The sequence below is a fragment of the Mugil cephalus genome, chromosome 15, assembly GCF_022458985.1.
Source record: "Mugil cephalus isolate CIBA_MC_2020 chromosome 15, CIBA_Mcephalus_1.1, whole genome shotgun sequence".
Classification (NCBI taxonomy): Eukaryota; Metazoa; Chordata; class Actinopteri; order Mugiliformes; family Mugilidae; genus Mugil; species Mugil cephalus.
In genome coordinates, this window is record NC_061784.1 from 4,512,357 (window position 1) to 4,526,271 (window position 13,915).

A 13,915-nucleotide genomic window follows, 5' to 3' on the forward strand; every position below is an offset into this window, starting at 1 on the left:
TTTGCTTCACAGTGAAAAAGAGAAACGCTGTGCTTATTTCTGTTTGAATAAATAAATAAATAATTGCTACCTTTTCTATTTTTTTATTTTTCTTCTCTCTGTACCAATAGACAGCACTTCGACCATGCAGGGAGTGGACCACCGTCACATCCAGAGAGAACTGGGAGATGTTGTGATCCGCCTGCACACACCAGCCGTCCTCTCGTCTTCTGCCGTCAGGGTGCAGTGGAAGGTGAGGATGTCCTGCACATGCGCAGGCCGTTTTCAGGCTGTCAGAGCTAGGCTTGGGAAAAGGTCAAATGTGCAATTTTGTCCGTACATGTAAACAAATATTACACTTTAACAAATGCTATTAAAGCCAAGGGCCAGGGCCTGAAAATCATCTAAGGGCTTGAGAGGGTAGTTTTTTATTAAAAGGGGTCATTGTGGAGAAAAATACACTATGTTATTTTTTCTGTTTTCACAAGAAAATGATGCAAAATGAATGCATTTTCATCAGAGATACATAAATAGTTCAGGGGAATCTGAATAGTGTATTTTTCTCGTCAGACAACATCTCACGGTTCGGGTTTCTTTCTAAACGTTTATAAGCAGGTACAAATCTAGAGCGCAGAGAAAGGAATTTATTGAATGAAATTGCACTCTGCCTCGAGCACAGAAGAATGTACATGCAGCATTTGTCGGTGTACATGAGTGGATGTCTCCACAGGCATCCTTTGTCCTAATGGTGTGGTTTAAATGGGAAGTGCTCAGTTCTCTGCTGGTGTAATTTCAACCAGGACCACGCTGAGTGGAAACTATTAGTGGTTTCCAATGAGAACTCGCAGATATGAGGAAATCTGTGTTATCCCAAAGGAAAGGCGAATTAACTCCATTACGATTTAACGGAACCTTCACGTGAGACGTTCACACAGGTTGAATCTCTAACCTCCTCGATGAACGCTATTGTTTAAACTCTCAAACTTTACCTGTTCGCACTTCTTTTTGATTCAAACTTCAGTTGCGGTATGACACTTATGCAGCATGTTTTATGTCTGAATGTCTGCTAGGTCGAGCAGCAGTCCCCATACATCCAGGGTTACAAGGTGCTTTACAGGGCGTCTGCTGAGCACGGCCAGCCTGAGGGGCACTGGAGTGTCCTGGAGGTGCGCGCCCCGCGGGAGGACGGGGTGGTGATCGGTCAGCTGAAGAAAGGATCCATCTACGAGTTCAAAGTGCGACCGTTTTTTGATGAATTCCAGGGAGCCGACAGTGAGGTGAAAGTCGTCAGGACGCTGGAAGAAGGTGAAGCTTTGTTCTATAGATAGCAAAGAGAAAATGATTAATGTTTGGGTGGTAATATAAAAGGCAGATATTGCTTTACTCCATGTGCAACGGTAACATTAGCTGAGATTTGGTCTCAGTGGTTATCTGTATGCTTCTTAGCCCCTAGCAGAGCACCCCAGGGTGTTACAGTTACAAAGAGTGATGCCAATGGGACTACTATCCTCGTTTCCTGGAAGCCACCTCCAGAATCAGAAAAGGCTGGAGTCATTCAGGAATACAAGGTAAAAAAAAAAAGAAGAGAAAGAAAGTTGACTCCCGCCCTGTCTGCTCTGAATCATCTGTATTCCAGTTAAAACGTAATTCATACCTTTGTGAGACTGCTGCTGCCTCTTGTGTTGTTGTATGTGTCCCTCAGGCAGTCTCTGTCATCTCATCTCCTCCTCACTTTCTCTTGACAGATCTGGTGCCTGGGTAATGAGAGTCGCTACCACGTAAACCAGTCGGTGGATGGCTCCACCTTCTCCGTTCTCATTTCCAGCTTGGCACCAGGCATTCGCTACAGTGTGGAGGTTGCAGCTAGCAACGGTGCAGGGCCTGGAGTCAAGAGCGATGTTGCCTTCTTCCAATTAGGTAAAAGTTCATCCAGAACAGGGAATTCATTTAGGAGCTGTCATAAAAGTGGGGGACAACTAACATCTGTGATGTTTCAGAGCCTTTTTGTTGTACAGTGCAGAAGAACTGAAGCTGAGTAGACAGTTGGTTTTTCACATATACCATCAACGTACCTAAACATCCTATGTGTAGAGTTTAAATTCTGCCCTTTCGTCTCCTTCCTTCTCTTTCTGCCCCCACGGATCAGACTCTGCAGGCCAGATGATGGACATCAGCGAGGAGAGAGACACATTGTCCCAGATCTCAGACGTGGTGAAGCAGCCTGCGTTTATCGCTGGCATTGGCGCCACCTGCTGGCTGGTTCTCATGATTTTCAGCGTGTGGCTGTACCGCCACCGGAAGAAGAGAAGCGGCCTCAGCAGCACATACACCGGCATCCGCAAGGGTGGGTGCTTCTCCGTCATGGTTACACTTTACACCGATGAATGCACTCCAGCCATAAAGGCCGCGCGCGCACAACATACTATGATGTTACTTTTGTGAGTACATTTCAAGGTCGCCGTGATTGTGGAAGGGATCAAGGCTCGACACGTTGCCACCAAACTAAACATCAGTTGTCATTTCAGTGATATTAAAGAATATTTTCAGAAGCTGATAAGCAGATCACACCAAAGGTTTTTAAAAAAACTGCTCTGGTCTAATCTCTGTTTGATACAAAGACTTCAGGAACGCATTTGCATTTGCGTCTGTGCAGACATCCGAAGGCTGACCTTTAATGGCATGTTTGTAGAGTGTCATTTTCTCAACGGCGCACAGTTCTTGAAGGCACAGGCCTGTCAACCTGCCATTACCATGTCTGCTGCAGTATTGCTGTTATTTTCTCCCCCCTGCCTCTCGGGTTGCCTGTCACCCCCATTAACCTTCACCTGGACACTCGTGTCAAAGACAGCAGAGTCAGAATCACAGGTGGCATGCGGTTATTTCAGTGTCGGTACACTTCAAGTTCTGATTTGACGAGATGTTTGACAAACAGCAGAGGTTGTGTGCACACTGTAAAATACTGAGGACTGTATGGATATAATCTATTATACTTTCATTCCTTAATAATCACTGATTTCACCCTCTTTACTCTGTTTAACCCTACAGTCCCGTCATTCACCTTCACACCTACAGGTATGTAGCATGGTCTATGTGCTGATTCCTTTGATATTAATTCATGTGTATGTCAAGTTCCTTTCTTTTTTTATGAAGCTTCATATATTATGCATTTAACATTTCAAAATGTAAGCTGTTTCTTTGAAGGTACATTTGAACTGGTGGGGCAATTCATTCTTTAGTCAGTTACATTTGGGAAGTTATGGAAATGTATGTTAATGTACTCATAGCTAAAAGGAGATGGGTCTTTAAAATCATAGAATAGTATAAAAATCAAATGATCTAATACACTGTCGATATTAAAACATGAATGAACACATTCATTAGTACAGTACGTTGTATACAATTAAAATTAAAATAGTGTTAAAATAGAGTCCACCTGCTCAGTAGGTTAGGTTCATTTGAGCAAACTGAGAAAATACAGAATACATTCTGATGGGGGGAAAAAAAATCTGTTTAATTCATCTTTATCTGATCCTAAACCAGTGTCTGTTATACGGAGATGTCTTAAGGCACAGGCAATAATTAGTGTTTTATTCACACAAATTAAACCAGACATCCACTCTATGAATGGAAGCATGTATCGAAGTAACTGCACACTTAGGATTTTTTTTATGTTTTTTGCTTAGACTCCTTACTCGCCTTTCATGATTTTCTCTGCTTTTGGCGCTCCCTCTTTCTGACAGCTCATCAAGGCTGAATGTTTTTCTATTTCTCTTTGCAGTCGCGTATCAAAGAGGAGAATCTGTGTGCAGTGCTGGCAGGTGAGTGATATTTTCGTCCCTTTGTGTTATAGACAGTCAGGAGAAAATGCATTTACATGGTGGAGACGCTAGGGGGAGGTGTCTCCCCGCTCTAAATCTGGACGCCAGCACCCTCTCTGTTTATTACTGATTTATGAGGGCGGGCAGGTTTTGAGTGACAGCGCTGTGGCCCTCCTTATTGCAGACCTGGCCTTCTCAGCATGGGTGAACCTCTAAACCAGCTGTGGCTGCCAGACAATTGGCCAAACGCATGTGCCAATCACAAGGACTGTAGCATCAACTGCTGCAATAATGGCAACGGCACAAGTGACAGCAACATGACAACATACAGCCGACCAGGTTAGTGCAAGTTCAGCTCATAGCTCAGGTGGAAGCCTCAGCAACACATATAGTGGAGCTAATAAAACACCAGGTTTGTGACTTCCTGTGTTCATGAGCTGCTTTGTTTCACACCCTCAGCTGACTGCATCGCCAACTATGGAAACCATCCAGACAGCAAACAGGGAGGACAGCTTGGTTCTGAGACAGCCATATACAGCGACGTGAACCTCTCCAACAAGCTCAATGAGATTAAAACATTCAACAACTCCAACTTGTGCTATGCAAGCCCGGGAGGGGATCCATCAGCCACATATGAGCCCATTCCATATGCCACCACGCAACTCATTCAGGCCAATATTAAGAACAAAGCAGCCACAGGTGCCTCTATAGCAGAGCCTCTGGACATACCGTGCTGGAAACAACCCCCCAACCTGCCCCCAATACCGAAAGAGATGGCAGCACAGATGCAGTACAACTTGAGTGAGCAAACCAGTAAAGGTGGGGTAGATTAAAATTTGACGTGCATTACATCACTCATATGGAAAGACGAGAAGATTTTTTTGCAATAATGCTTTCTTTTCAGATCACCTGCAAGGAAGTGAAGGAATCATCCATCCCAAAACTATCCCCTACATCCAGGCTCGAGATCACAGCACTGGAGGCTCACACCATAGTTCAGACAGGGGCAGCAGCAGCACCTCAGGTGAGGCCGACAACTCTGCTCTGTTTAATATTAATGAGGCAAACCGTAAGTCTGTGTTTACCTTGAGGTTCACTTTGCATTTCTCAGGGAGCCAGAATCAAAAGAGGGGAACGCGGGCCCCAAAGATCCCAAAACATACTGCAGTGAGCTGGGGAGAAGCCCTGTCCCCCCCTCATGCTAATGCCTGGGACTGCGACGAGTACAGCCTGCCCATGGAGAGGGGGTGAGCAGAAAAGATGAATGCACTTCTATATAACACACAGACATCTGTGCCTTTATTAGTTGGCACTTTTATAGCACATTCAACTTTTGGACTTTTGGATTCATTAGGTGTGAACTGTTTTGGAGGCGCAAGGGAGATTTACACAGTATTAGGCAAGAGGTCATAATGTTATGCCTGATTGGTGTATAGATCTTTTCACAATATAAGCCACCTTTATTTACTTTTTATTCTTTTCCTTGACTGATGAACAAGCGCACAACATACAATTAGCAACATTTCTGAATGTATCATGTTAATTTATTGCTCATGATGTTGCTCATTAGCCGACTGTGGCACCACCAGGTTGAAAAACAATAATATGATAAAGGTATTAGCTGCAAACGTCGCTAATTGGGGGAACACCTGCAAACCCTGCGTTTTCAGCCAACACCTTTAACCAAAGTAATTACACAGCCAGTCCGTTTATTACAGTGGCACGGTTTATATAACTGGAATGCGCAATGAAGGAACAGAAACAAAAGAGAAGCCTTCAAGCCGATCAATCAATTTAAAAACAGATCGTGCAGAAATGCGATCACTGGCTGATGCAGTGATGGAATATTTTAACGGCCGACTGAGGGTTTCGCGTTTGCGTCTAATGAGCTGTGACTAATGTGTGACAACTGCTAGCCACCCCTGATTCCTTCAGCCATTACCTTGTGTCAGCTGTTCTTTTCTTGTTAGTTTTGATCCAGAGCAGAGGACAGAAAGCTGCCCCACTCCGCCCGTTAGAGGAGCTGCCTCATCCCCCACCGAAGCGCCCTATAGTCACCCACCTGCCACGTCATCGCAGGGAGAGCTGAGCAATGGCCTGCACGACAGAGATGAACGTTTCAGGTGACCGGATTTTACCAACCCAGCCCTGAATTCAATCATTTTGTTAAAACAGTTGTCTTAAAACTGACTCTTAAATTCATTTTCCAGCCAAGACGTCACCAGCCAGCCTCACTCCCTTTCCCCAACGCACACCTACAGCTCCATACCCATCTGCATTGATACTGACGGACAGGAAGACAATGAGGAGGGGGAGGAGGAGGAGGAGGAGGAAATAGAGGAGGAGGAGGAAACAGACGCAGAGCTCACTCAAAGCCACTACAGCCAACAACACAACCATAAGAAGCACAAACACCAGCTGCACCAGCCCTCTCCACACAAGCTGCTCCTCCATGGGCTGGAGCAGACCCCAGCCTCCAGCACCGGGGAGCTGGACCGATCAGTCACGGGGTCCATGGTTAACAGCTGGGGCTCGGCGTCCGAGGACAACATCTCATCGGGCAGGTCCAGTGTTGTCAGCACCTCAGAGGGATCCTTCTTTACAGACGGTGATTTCAACCAGGCCGTAGCCTCCTCCAGGGATATCGTAGGCCTGCGCATGTGCAGATACCCAGAAGAATCTGGTGAGAGAGCTTCTGTGGAAGTTTGATTTGTGTGTCCAATGTCTTTTAACACGCTTCTTTACTTTTTCATTCCCCTGCTCAGAATGGGATCATAAAACACACTTTTATTGGAAAGGATTCCTTGTTTCTATTTAGAAGATTTTAGTTTTTCCTTGGGTCCTCATTGATTTTGGTTTCTAATTATCCTGGAGTTTGCCAATAAAGCTGCCACACAACCCTTAAATATTTCTCACACACGAAAAAGCAAAGATAGGAACAGATCTGAGCAACATGGGAGAACAACCAACCAAATGGTGTTTGCATCTTGATGCAACTGCTGCTAAATCCTGATAATATTTCAGAAGAGAAAGATCATAAAATGTATTAATCCAGCTTTGACAGAGTTCATGTAAGTCCTGCTCACAGAAAAGAAGCTAATTATTGTTATTATGCATTCTCTTTTTTAAAAGCATGAGGGAATAAATCAAGCTAAGGCGGGCAGACTATATATTTTACAATGAATCAGCTGTAATTTAAAGTTCTGAATCTGCGTGACAATTTCAGGCTGGCGGCACCAGCGACCCAGCAGCCCCATGTCTACAGATAGCAACATGAGTCCTGCAATAACACATAAAAGGCCCAGGAGGCATAAACAGAACCAGTCTGGTCAACAGGGCTACCAAGCCAAAGATGTCTTCAATGACGGTAAAGACTGAAGAACGAGATCAGACTCGGCTGCTGCCTGTCTCTTAATAACTCTAACACTTGGACCTCTCCTCTCCCCTCCTCTCCTCTCGCTCTGTCCCCAGACACTTGCATGCCTCTGACTTTCCCCAGCCAGGCGCCCCACGGTGACTATAAAGTGAGGGGGGCCACGCTCCCTCGGATGGGCTCTGGGGAGGCGCGTGGTCGACGAGGCAGCACTGGGACTCACAGGGTCAGAGAGGGTGCATTTGAGCAGAGAGAGAGCCAGGAGAAGCACAAGGCTCAACTAGCGGGAAAAGGAAGCAGCAAAAACCGACAGCACTCAGGTATCGGGTGGATGGATGGGTGGGCGGGTGGATGGATGGAGTGCGCTCCTCACATTTTAATACGACTGAATGTCGAGCCGACTCACTTTTTCTTCACTGTGTTTCTGTGTTTTGTGTGTTTCCTTCAGAATTCGGGGACATTCTTCTGTACAGTCGTCCCTCTTTTCCATCAGGTCAAGCTCAGAGGGAGCCAGGCGATTCAGACTTATCCAGCTATTTGTCGTGCGGAGACTCAAGGACCAAACAGGTGGAAGAGGTAAATCCAAACCGGGCAGCCCCACTAGATATATTTAAATGCTATTCGGAATGTGTAAAGGTCTTTTCAATGAACTGATGTGTCTGTATTTTAATGTGATGCAGTTCAACAAACGGTCTAATTACATCGCGACTATGTTTCATTTTCACAGTTCCTGAAAAGCTAAGAAGAATCACGAGAGGAGTGGAAATATCCTACAGTTGCGTCAGACAAAGGACTATGACCTTTACAACAACAACCACAAAAAAAGACTAAAAATACTGCACAATACACAGTATCATTTTCTACTTTCTCATTAGGTGTTAGGGGGAAAAAAAGAAAAAAAAAGAAAGTGCTCTCATGTTTAAGTCTGTGGACTTCAATTTATAGCACTGTTTATTGTTTGCTTTCTTGGGCGAGTAGCTCCCAGGACCCTGAGCCGAGCTGGTTGCCCCGGTAAAGTGAGATGAATGCACATTTGATGGCGGCTGTAAGTGTCTACAAAAATATTATCCACGGCGGCTGCTTGACGCGGTCCGTCCGGTCTCTGTTTGTCAGTTGTCTTGCTCTTTTACTGTAATTGATATACAGTCATTACCGACCATCTTGTAAATTGTTTACTGCCACAGAAGTGCTTCAAATTTTATATAACGGTGTTAATGTTTTCTAAGTGATGTACATCTTGTATTTGTATTATTTGTTCTACTTTGGTTATAAAAAGCACAATCACTTAATTTTATTCGAAGTCATTGTTAAATGAGCTTAAATGACTGGAGGAAATCAATCTCCAGAGTCTTGTTAATCATTTCACTTTAGGCGGGAGGAAAAGATTGTTGATTGTGATTGTGCACTCGGTTGCGTACATTTGCTTTCACTCACATGTGAACTATCTGTTGTGTGTATTGGGAGAATTGCATGCAGTTTCACCTGTTGGAGGTTTTACTTAATATCTTGACTGCTCCGTCGTCCCTTCAGGATGATGAAACGTCAGGTCATGGACTGGTTCCATTTCATTGTTTCTCTCTGATGAGTTCATTTCGTCTGCTCCTGTGTTCCCTCAACCTTGGCCGTCACTTCTAGGGTAGGGTTGGACAATATTCTGTATTTATCAAATTACTCACCACCAATCGATAACCATTGTGAATCCACCAGTTGCTTCATATGCATATAATTAAATTGAGCATGGCTACAACCAATTATAATAAGCTCCTCATACTGAAATTAAAAGAGAAATGCTCATATGGTCATATTGTCCAGCCCTGTTCTGTAAGTTATATATGGAAAAAAATATGTCACTTTAACTACTCTGTTTGAATAAATATTGCTGTTCCTTAAGCAACAATTACAAGTAATCTATTAACTTCTTTCTGTTGGACAAAATGGACTGTACTGAGATTGCTTTTTTCCAATGGGACAACTGTTTCCAATCATTCACAGTTGGAAAAATAATGTTTATAGCCCCTTTTCACACACATGAGAGTTTGCCCATCCATTCATACACACAAGAAGTAATAAGGACATTTGTGGAAGCGGTTTGGCAGGTTAGGTGCCGCGCCGAGAAACACATCCACGAAGCACGTCAAGTGGAAAGCGCAGTCCAGGGACTCTTCTTTAACCACTGGGCCACAGCTGCACACAGATATGACAAAGTCTACCCTCTGCTTACCATGAAGAATGTAATTTCTCTCATGTCTTCAAAAGTTTTTTTTTTTTAAGATGGAAGTTTAACAGAGCTAATCCTGGACTTGTCCAGTCTGACTGGCTTCCACCCAAGCGCTTAGGATTACTGCAACCTGAGAGACTGAGGAAGATCCACATATATATTTTAACACTAAGAAGCAAAGAAAGAAGTGTTTGCTGGTACATTTTTCATTTTTTCCAGTTTTTTGTCTGCAAATGCAGATAATGCAAAAACCTGGAAAATTATCAAAAAACATTTAAATGCATAGCAGTGACTTCCTTAGTAACTATCTGCGCATGCTGGTATGAAGGGCTCATAGGCGTGCCTGACTATAAGTGCAGGTGTAAGCGCATCTACTGAAAAAACAGCAAAAATGTCCAAACATTTCCTTCTTTCTTTGTGCTGATTTATTCAAGACACAGTAACTTGTTTCCCCAAACTGAGAAGAACAATACTCGACCTTCACACTACACTCCATATCTTGGTTAAAAACTGCATGGCTTCCCCAGTGTGTGCACCTGGGCTCATTAACCCACCTGACTGTATAGACAGAAAATCATAAGCTTAAACATACTGTCACCTACTGGCACAAATGGGAAAAACACCCACAAGAAACAAAGAAAATGAAGAATCTGACTCCTACAGCATTTGTGAATCTAAAAACTGCACCTTCAGATCTTCAGTTTGAAATGTTGTAATTTAAGTGCTTTAAAGGATCATTGAAATGTGTCTCAGGCAACGTGGCTCGTGGGGCTGAAGTGGGAGTTTATGTCAAAAAGGTAAAAGTAAATTTGATTTAACTGATCATCACCAGGTCTCAGTGATATAGAATGAGCCAGCGTCATCACAGTGCAACATTCCATAGAAACGTTCCGTGCCCGCTGTGACTTGAATTCTAAATTCTGGTAAAGTTCCTTCCAAGTGGTCAGCTGTTCACTTTCTCCTGGACACTTCACTGCGAACATACGCAAGAAAGCCTCCCTTGATAAGAGAAAACAGTGTTAGCTTACTGAACCGTCGGTAAACGCTGTAAGTACTTGACTTCTTTACTTAACTACAAGTACATTCATTTAATCAACTGATTAGATGCTTAGTGTTACATGGATGGATGGATGGATGGATGGATGTTGTTAGCTTGTTCTACCTTTAACTATGTGTCTTATTTGCGATTCACATGTGAAACAAGCTCAATCATGTAGAGAAATCGGTTAAATAAGTGCAGTGAAATAAATAGATTTCCGTTGCAAATGTAGTCAAGACTGAAAATGACAAATATGTGAATATCTCAACCTTACCTCCTTGGTTTTAACCTCCCCGTCTCAGAAACTAAATATAAATAAATATAAATAACCCTAACCCTGTTTATCTGATTTTTCTAATTTATTTGTCATTAATTGTAAGTAACATGCACAGAAATGCTGCCATGTTTATATGGTATATGCCATATTACCCTCAAGTCACTTCCTGATTTAAACACCTTGCTCAGTAACAGAACCTAAATGTTTCAGGTGTATGTGTGTGTTTGGTTTTCCTGATGTTTCTAATTCAGTCATGGTTATTAACTGTAGATAACTGCCAAAGAGATGGATATTTCCTTTGAGCAAGCTATGGAAGACATTACATGGGAAGAGGTGGTTGCCACGATCCATTCGATGGCTGAGGATTTGTTGGAGGTCACACCCAGCAACCCTCCACCTGCATCCCAGCGTACCGAACAAGATGTCTGCACCCAACCGGGAGCAGCTCCATGCGGCTCTCGTAAATTGGTGGCTGCTCCTGCACTGGACGTTGGGCAATCAGTGCCCATCGCCCACCAAGGGCCACCCACTCCCATGCAGGCTGGTTTCACCCCTGCGGACTATGCTGCACCTTCAGTGGTGTCAAAGTGAGTTAGCTTTGCCAGTTTTGGTAAAAAATATCAAAAATATCCAGCTGTCTGTTCTTTGTGTTATTTGTCTACCAGTTTAAATATCATGACAATAAATACCTTTAATCACAGTGAGCATGCGGAACAAACAATGAATGAAATGGAAAAGGTGGAAGACACTTTCCTGATGTATATTGATGAGGACACACAGGACTACTGTACACCTGCACCTCCACCTTCAGTGGCGTCAACGTAAGTCAGCCTCAGCCATTTTCATACAAATGTCTAGCTATTTCTCTACCAGCCAAAAAAAAATTTTTTTTTTTTTTTTTTTGTGGTTGCAGTGCAGTTTCTGAGCACGCTGCAGTAGAGGTGGAAGTGAAAAACACGATGGCCACTCTCTGGTCTTTTGCTGAAGACTCACTCCCACACACAGCACCACCACCATATCCACTGCCTCCTGTGAACTCTGCTCCACCTTCAGACACGTAAGTAATCTTCAGACAGTTTTGTTAAGCCTGTCCAGATGTCTGTTAATTGTCTACAGACATGAATATGATTCTAACAAGTCTAATTAATTACAGTGCAGTTCCTCAGCACACTGGAAGGGAGGACCGAGGGGAAAGGGGGATTGCCGCTCCCCAGTTGACTGAGGGCATTTCAGGAGAGTCACCCAAGTACCCTCCTCCTGCGTCTCCACCTTCCTTTGTCCAGCATCAGCCAGTGAAGGTCCAGGCTTTTCGTGGAGTGAATGCTGGGCAGTGTGCACGCCTTTCGACGGTGGTCTCAACGTAAGTTAACTTGGCCACTTTCAGTAAAAAGGTCCAATTGTTGATTTGCGTTACTTGTCTAGCAGCATGAATGCCATACTAACAAATCACTTTAACCACAGCACAGGTCCTGAGTGTGCTGTGAAGGATGTGGGATGGAAAACTGGGATTTTCACACCCGAACATCTTCCTCCTGAGTCTTCAGCTTCTTCTGCTCCTCTGACTGTTTTTGGTCCAACAGTCAGCACCTGGTCTGGTTTCACACCCTCACACTCTGCTGCACCGTCAGTGGTGTCAAGGTAAGTTAGCTTTAACGCTAACTTAAAGTTTCTCTAATGAGCAATCTGTGCATCCTGTTTTGGTCTGTTCACTTCTTGTGTTTTTTTTTTTTGTTGTTTTTTTTCCATTTGTCAATATTCCCATAGGAAGAGAAAGAGCATGAACCAGGAAGAGAGTGGTCCATACGTGATGAAGTCACAAAACACTTCTGTGAAGGAGGAGAGGCCTCACGTTGCAGCAGCCGCACTGGACATCAGCGACAGCGTGGAACCAAACATTGGCCTGTGTAAGATTTAGAGGCAGTGTCTAGTTCTGAAACAGTTTTCCTGAAGCCTCAATAGACTGATGAGTTTCTTTTTGTGAATCTGAAGATGTTCCGCAAAGAGCCAAGAGGCAGCGTGTGACACCGGCACAGATGGCTCAGATGGAGCCTCTAACGTCACAGTTTGTCCTGACTCTTCCTTACGCTGCCATTCCAGTGACTACGTGTTGCATCTTTCACCAACCCCAAGTCCAGTACTACAGCCAGTATTACGGCCAGTACTACAGCCAGTACTACGACCAGTACTATGACCAGTACTACAACCTTTATTACAACCAGTAGTACGGCCTCTATTAAACATGCTAACTGACTAAGTTGTTTCTATTTAACATGTAGTCATTATCATTTTCACATATCGTGTCCAAGCTTTAAGGCTTGAATGTCATTGTTATGAAGATTAAATAAATGCAATTGACCTTACAGTGCTGAAGTTTTACAGAACATACTTATAATCATGTGCATGTGAACCACATTTCACGGTAAACCATTTCAGAGCTGCAGAGATATTTCAGTAAAGAGCTCAACGGTTAACCTCATGGAGGAAACAAAGCCAAAGGATACGTATATCATCTGACACTTATTATATTTGTAGAAATTTGTTGTAGAAGTGAAATGTGTATGTTTAAAAGAAAATCTAATTTACAGTATATTCATAAAATCTGATCAGGTCTGTAAGGTTTACCCTGCTAATTAAAAAAAAAAAAAAAAAAAAAAAAAAAAAAAATCAGAGATACTTGTTCATTCTTGTTTTGGTAGTTTGGTCCCTGCATTCCAGCTGAATAATCTGTCAGTTTGTCCCACAGCTACAGTAAACCTGTCCCATTCTGTGCTTGTGAGGTGAGGTGGATTAGAGTGGAAAACTGAGGGGGTCTGATGAGATATGCAGTTTAATTAACCTCACTTAGGAACCTCCAACAAGAGAGCAGCTGTAAGCTTTTGAAATTAAGCAAGTATTTCTTCAGTGTGTGTGTGTGTGTGTGCATGTGCGTGTGCGCTAGCTTTCTGAGGACCAGTTTTACGCCATCAGAGTGAGGACATTTGTGCAAAGTGAGGACATTTTGGCTGGCTTCTTTCCAAGGCTGTTTGGTTTTAGGGTTGGGTTATGGTTGAGATGGTGAGCATAAGGGGCTAAGGGAATGCATTATGTCAGTGAATGTCCTCACAAAGACAGCTATACAAACGTGTGCAGGTGTGTGTGTCAAGTTGACTGTCCCCAGACTCAAAGCAATGCATCATTCACAAATAATTACACAGATGTTATAATTATGTAA

At 43.5% G+C, this 13,915-nt stretch overlaps 2 protein-coding genes across 3 annotated transcripts in view; both read left to right on the plus strand.

The window, feature by feature from the left end:
* Positions 1-9,067, plus strand: part of LOC125021441 (roundabout homolog 1-like) — an 86,052-nt gene extending 76,985 nt beyond the window's left edge. For both annotated transcript variants that reach the window (XM_047607514.1, XM_047607515.1), the window contains 17 exons: positions 111-232; positions 1,050-1,284; positions 1,426-1,547; positions 1,725-1,896; positions 2,126-2,323; positions 3,025-3,051; positions 3,758-3,797; positions 3,982-4,136; positions 4,257-4,616; positions 4,702-4,821; positions 4,909-5,044; positions 5,768-5,920; positions 6,008-6,480; positions 7,024-7,164; positions 7,269-7,490; positions 7,619-7,746; positions 7,898-9,067. In XM_047607514.1, the coding sequence (XP_047463470.1) occupies positions 111-232; positions 1,050-1,284; positions 1,426-1,547; positions 1,725-1,896; positions 2,126-2,323; positions 3,025-3,051; positions 3,758-3,797; positions 3,982-4,136; positions 4,257-4,616; positions 4,702-4,821; positions 4,909-5,044; positions 5,768-5,920; positions 6,008-6,480; positions 7,024-7,164; positions 7,269-7,490; positions 7,619-7,746; positions 7,898-7,912 (2,819 nt within the window). In that variant the 3' untranslated portion in view covers positions 7,913-9,067. The remainder of the gene's footprint in view (positions 1-110; positions 233-1,049; positions 1,285-1,425; positions 1,548-1,724; positions 1,897-2,125; positions 2,324-3,024; positions 3,052-3,757; positions 3,798-3,981; positions 4,137-4,256; positions 4,617-4,701; positions 4,822-4,908; positions 5,045-5,767; positions 5,921-6,007; positions 6,481-7,023; positions 7,165-7,268; positions 7,491-7,618; positions 7,747-7,897) is intronic.
* Positions 9,068-9,578: 511 nt separating this feature from the next.
* On the plus strand, positions 9,579-13,064 carry LOC125021379. Its single transcript, XM_047607423.1, has 8 exons — positions 9,579-10,435; positions 10,975-11,291; positions 11,406-11,525; positions 11,618-11,761; positions 11,858-12,064; positions 12,166-12,342; positions 12,469-12,608; positions 12,694-13,064. The coding sequence occupies exons 2-8, from the start codon at positions 10,990-10,992 to the stop codon at positions 12,924-12,926; spliced, it is 1,323 nt and encodes a 440-aa protein (XP_047463379.1). The 5' UTR covers positions 9,579-10,435; positions 10,975-10,989; the 3' UTR covers positions 12,927-13,064.
* Positions 13,065-13,915: the final 851 nt, after the last annotated feature.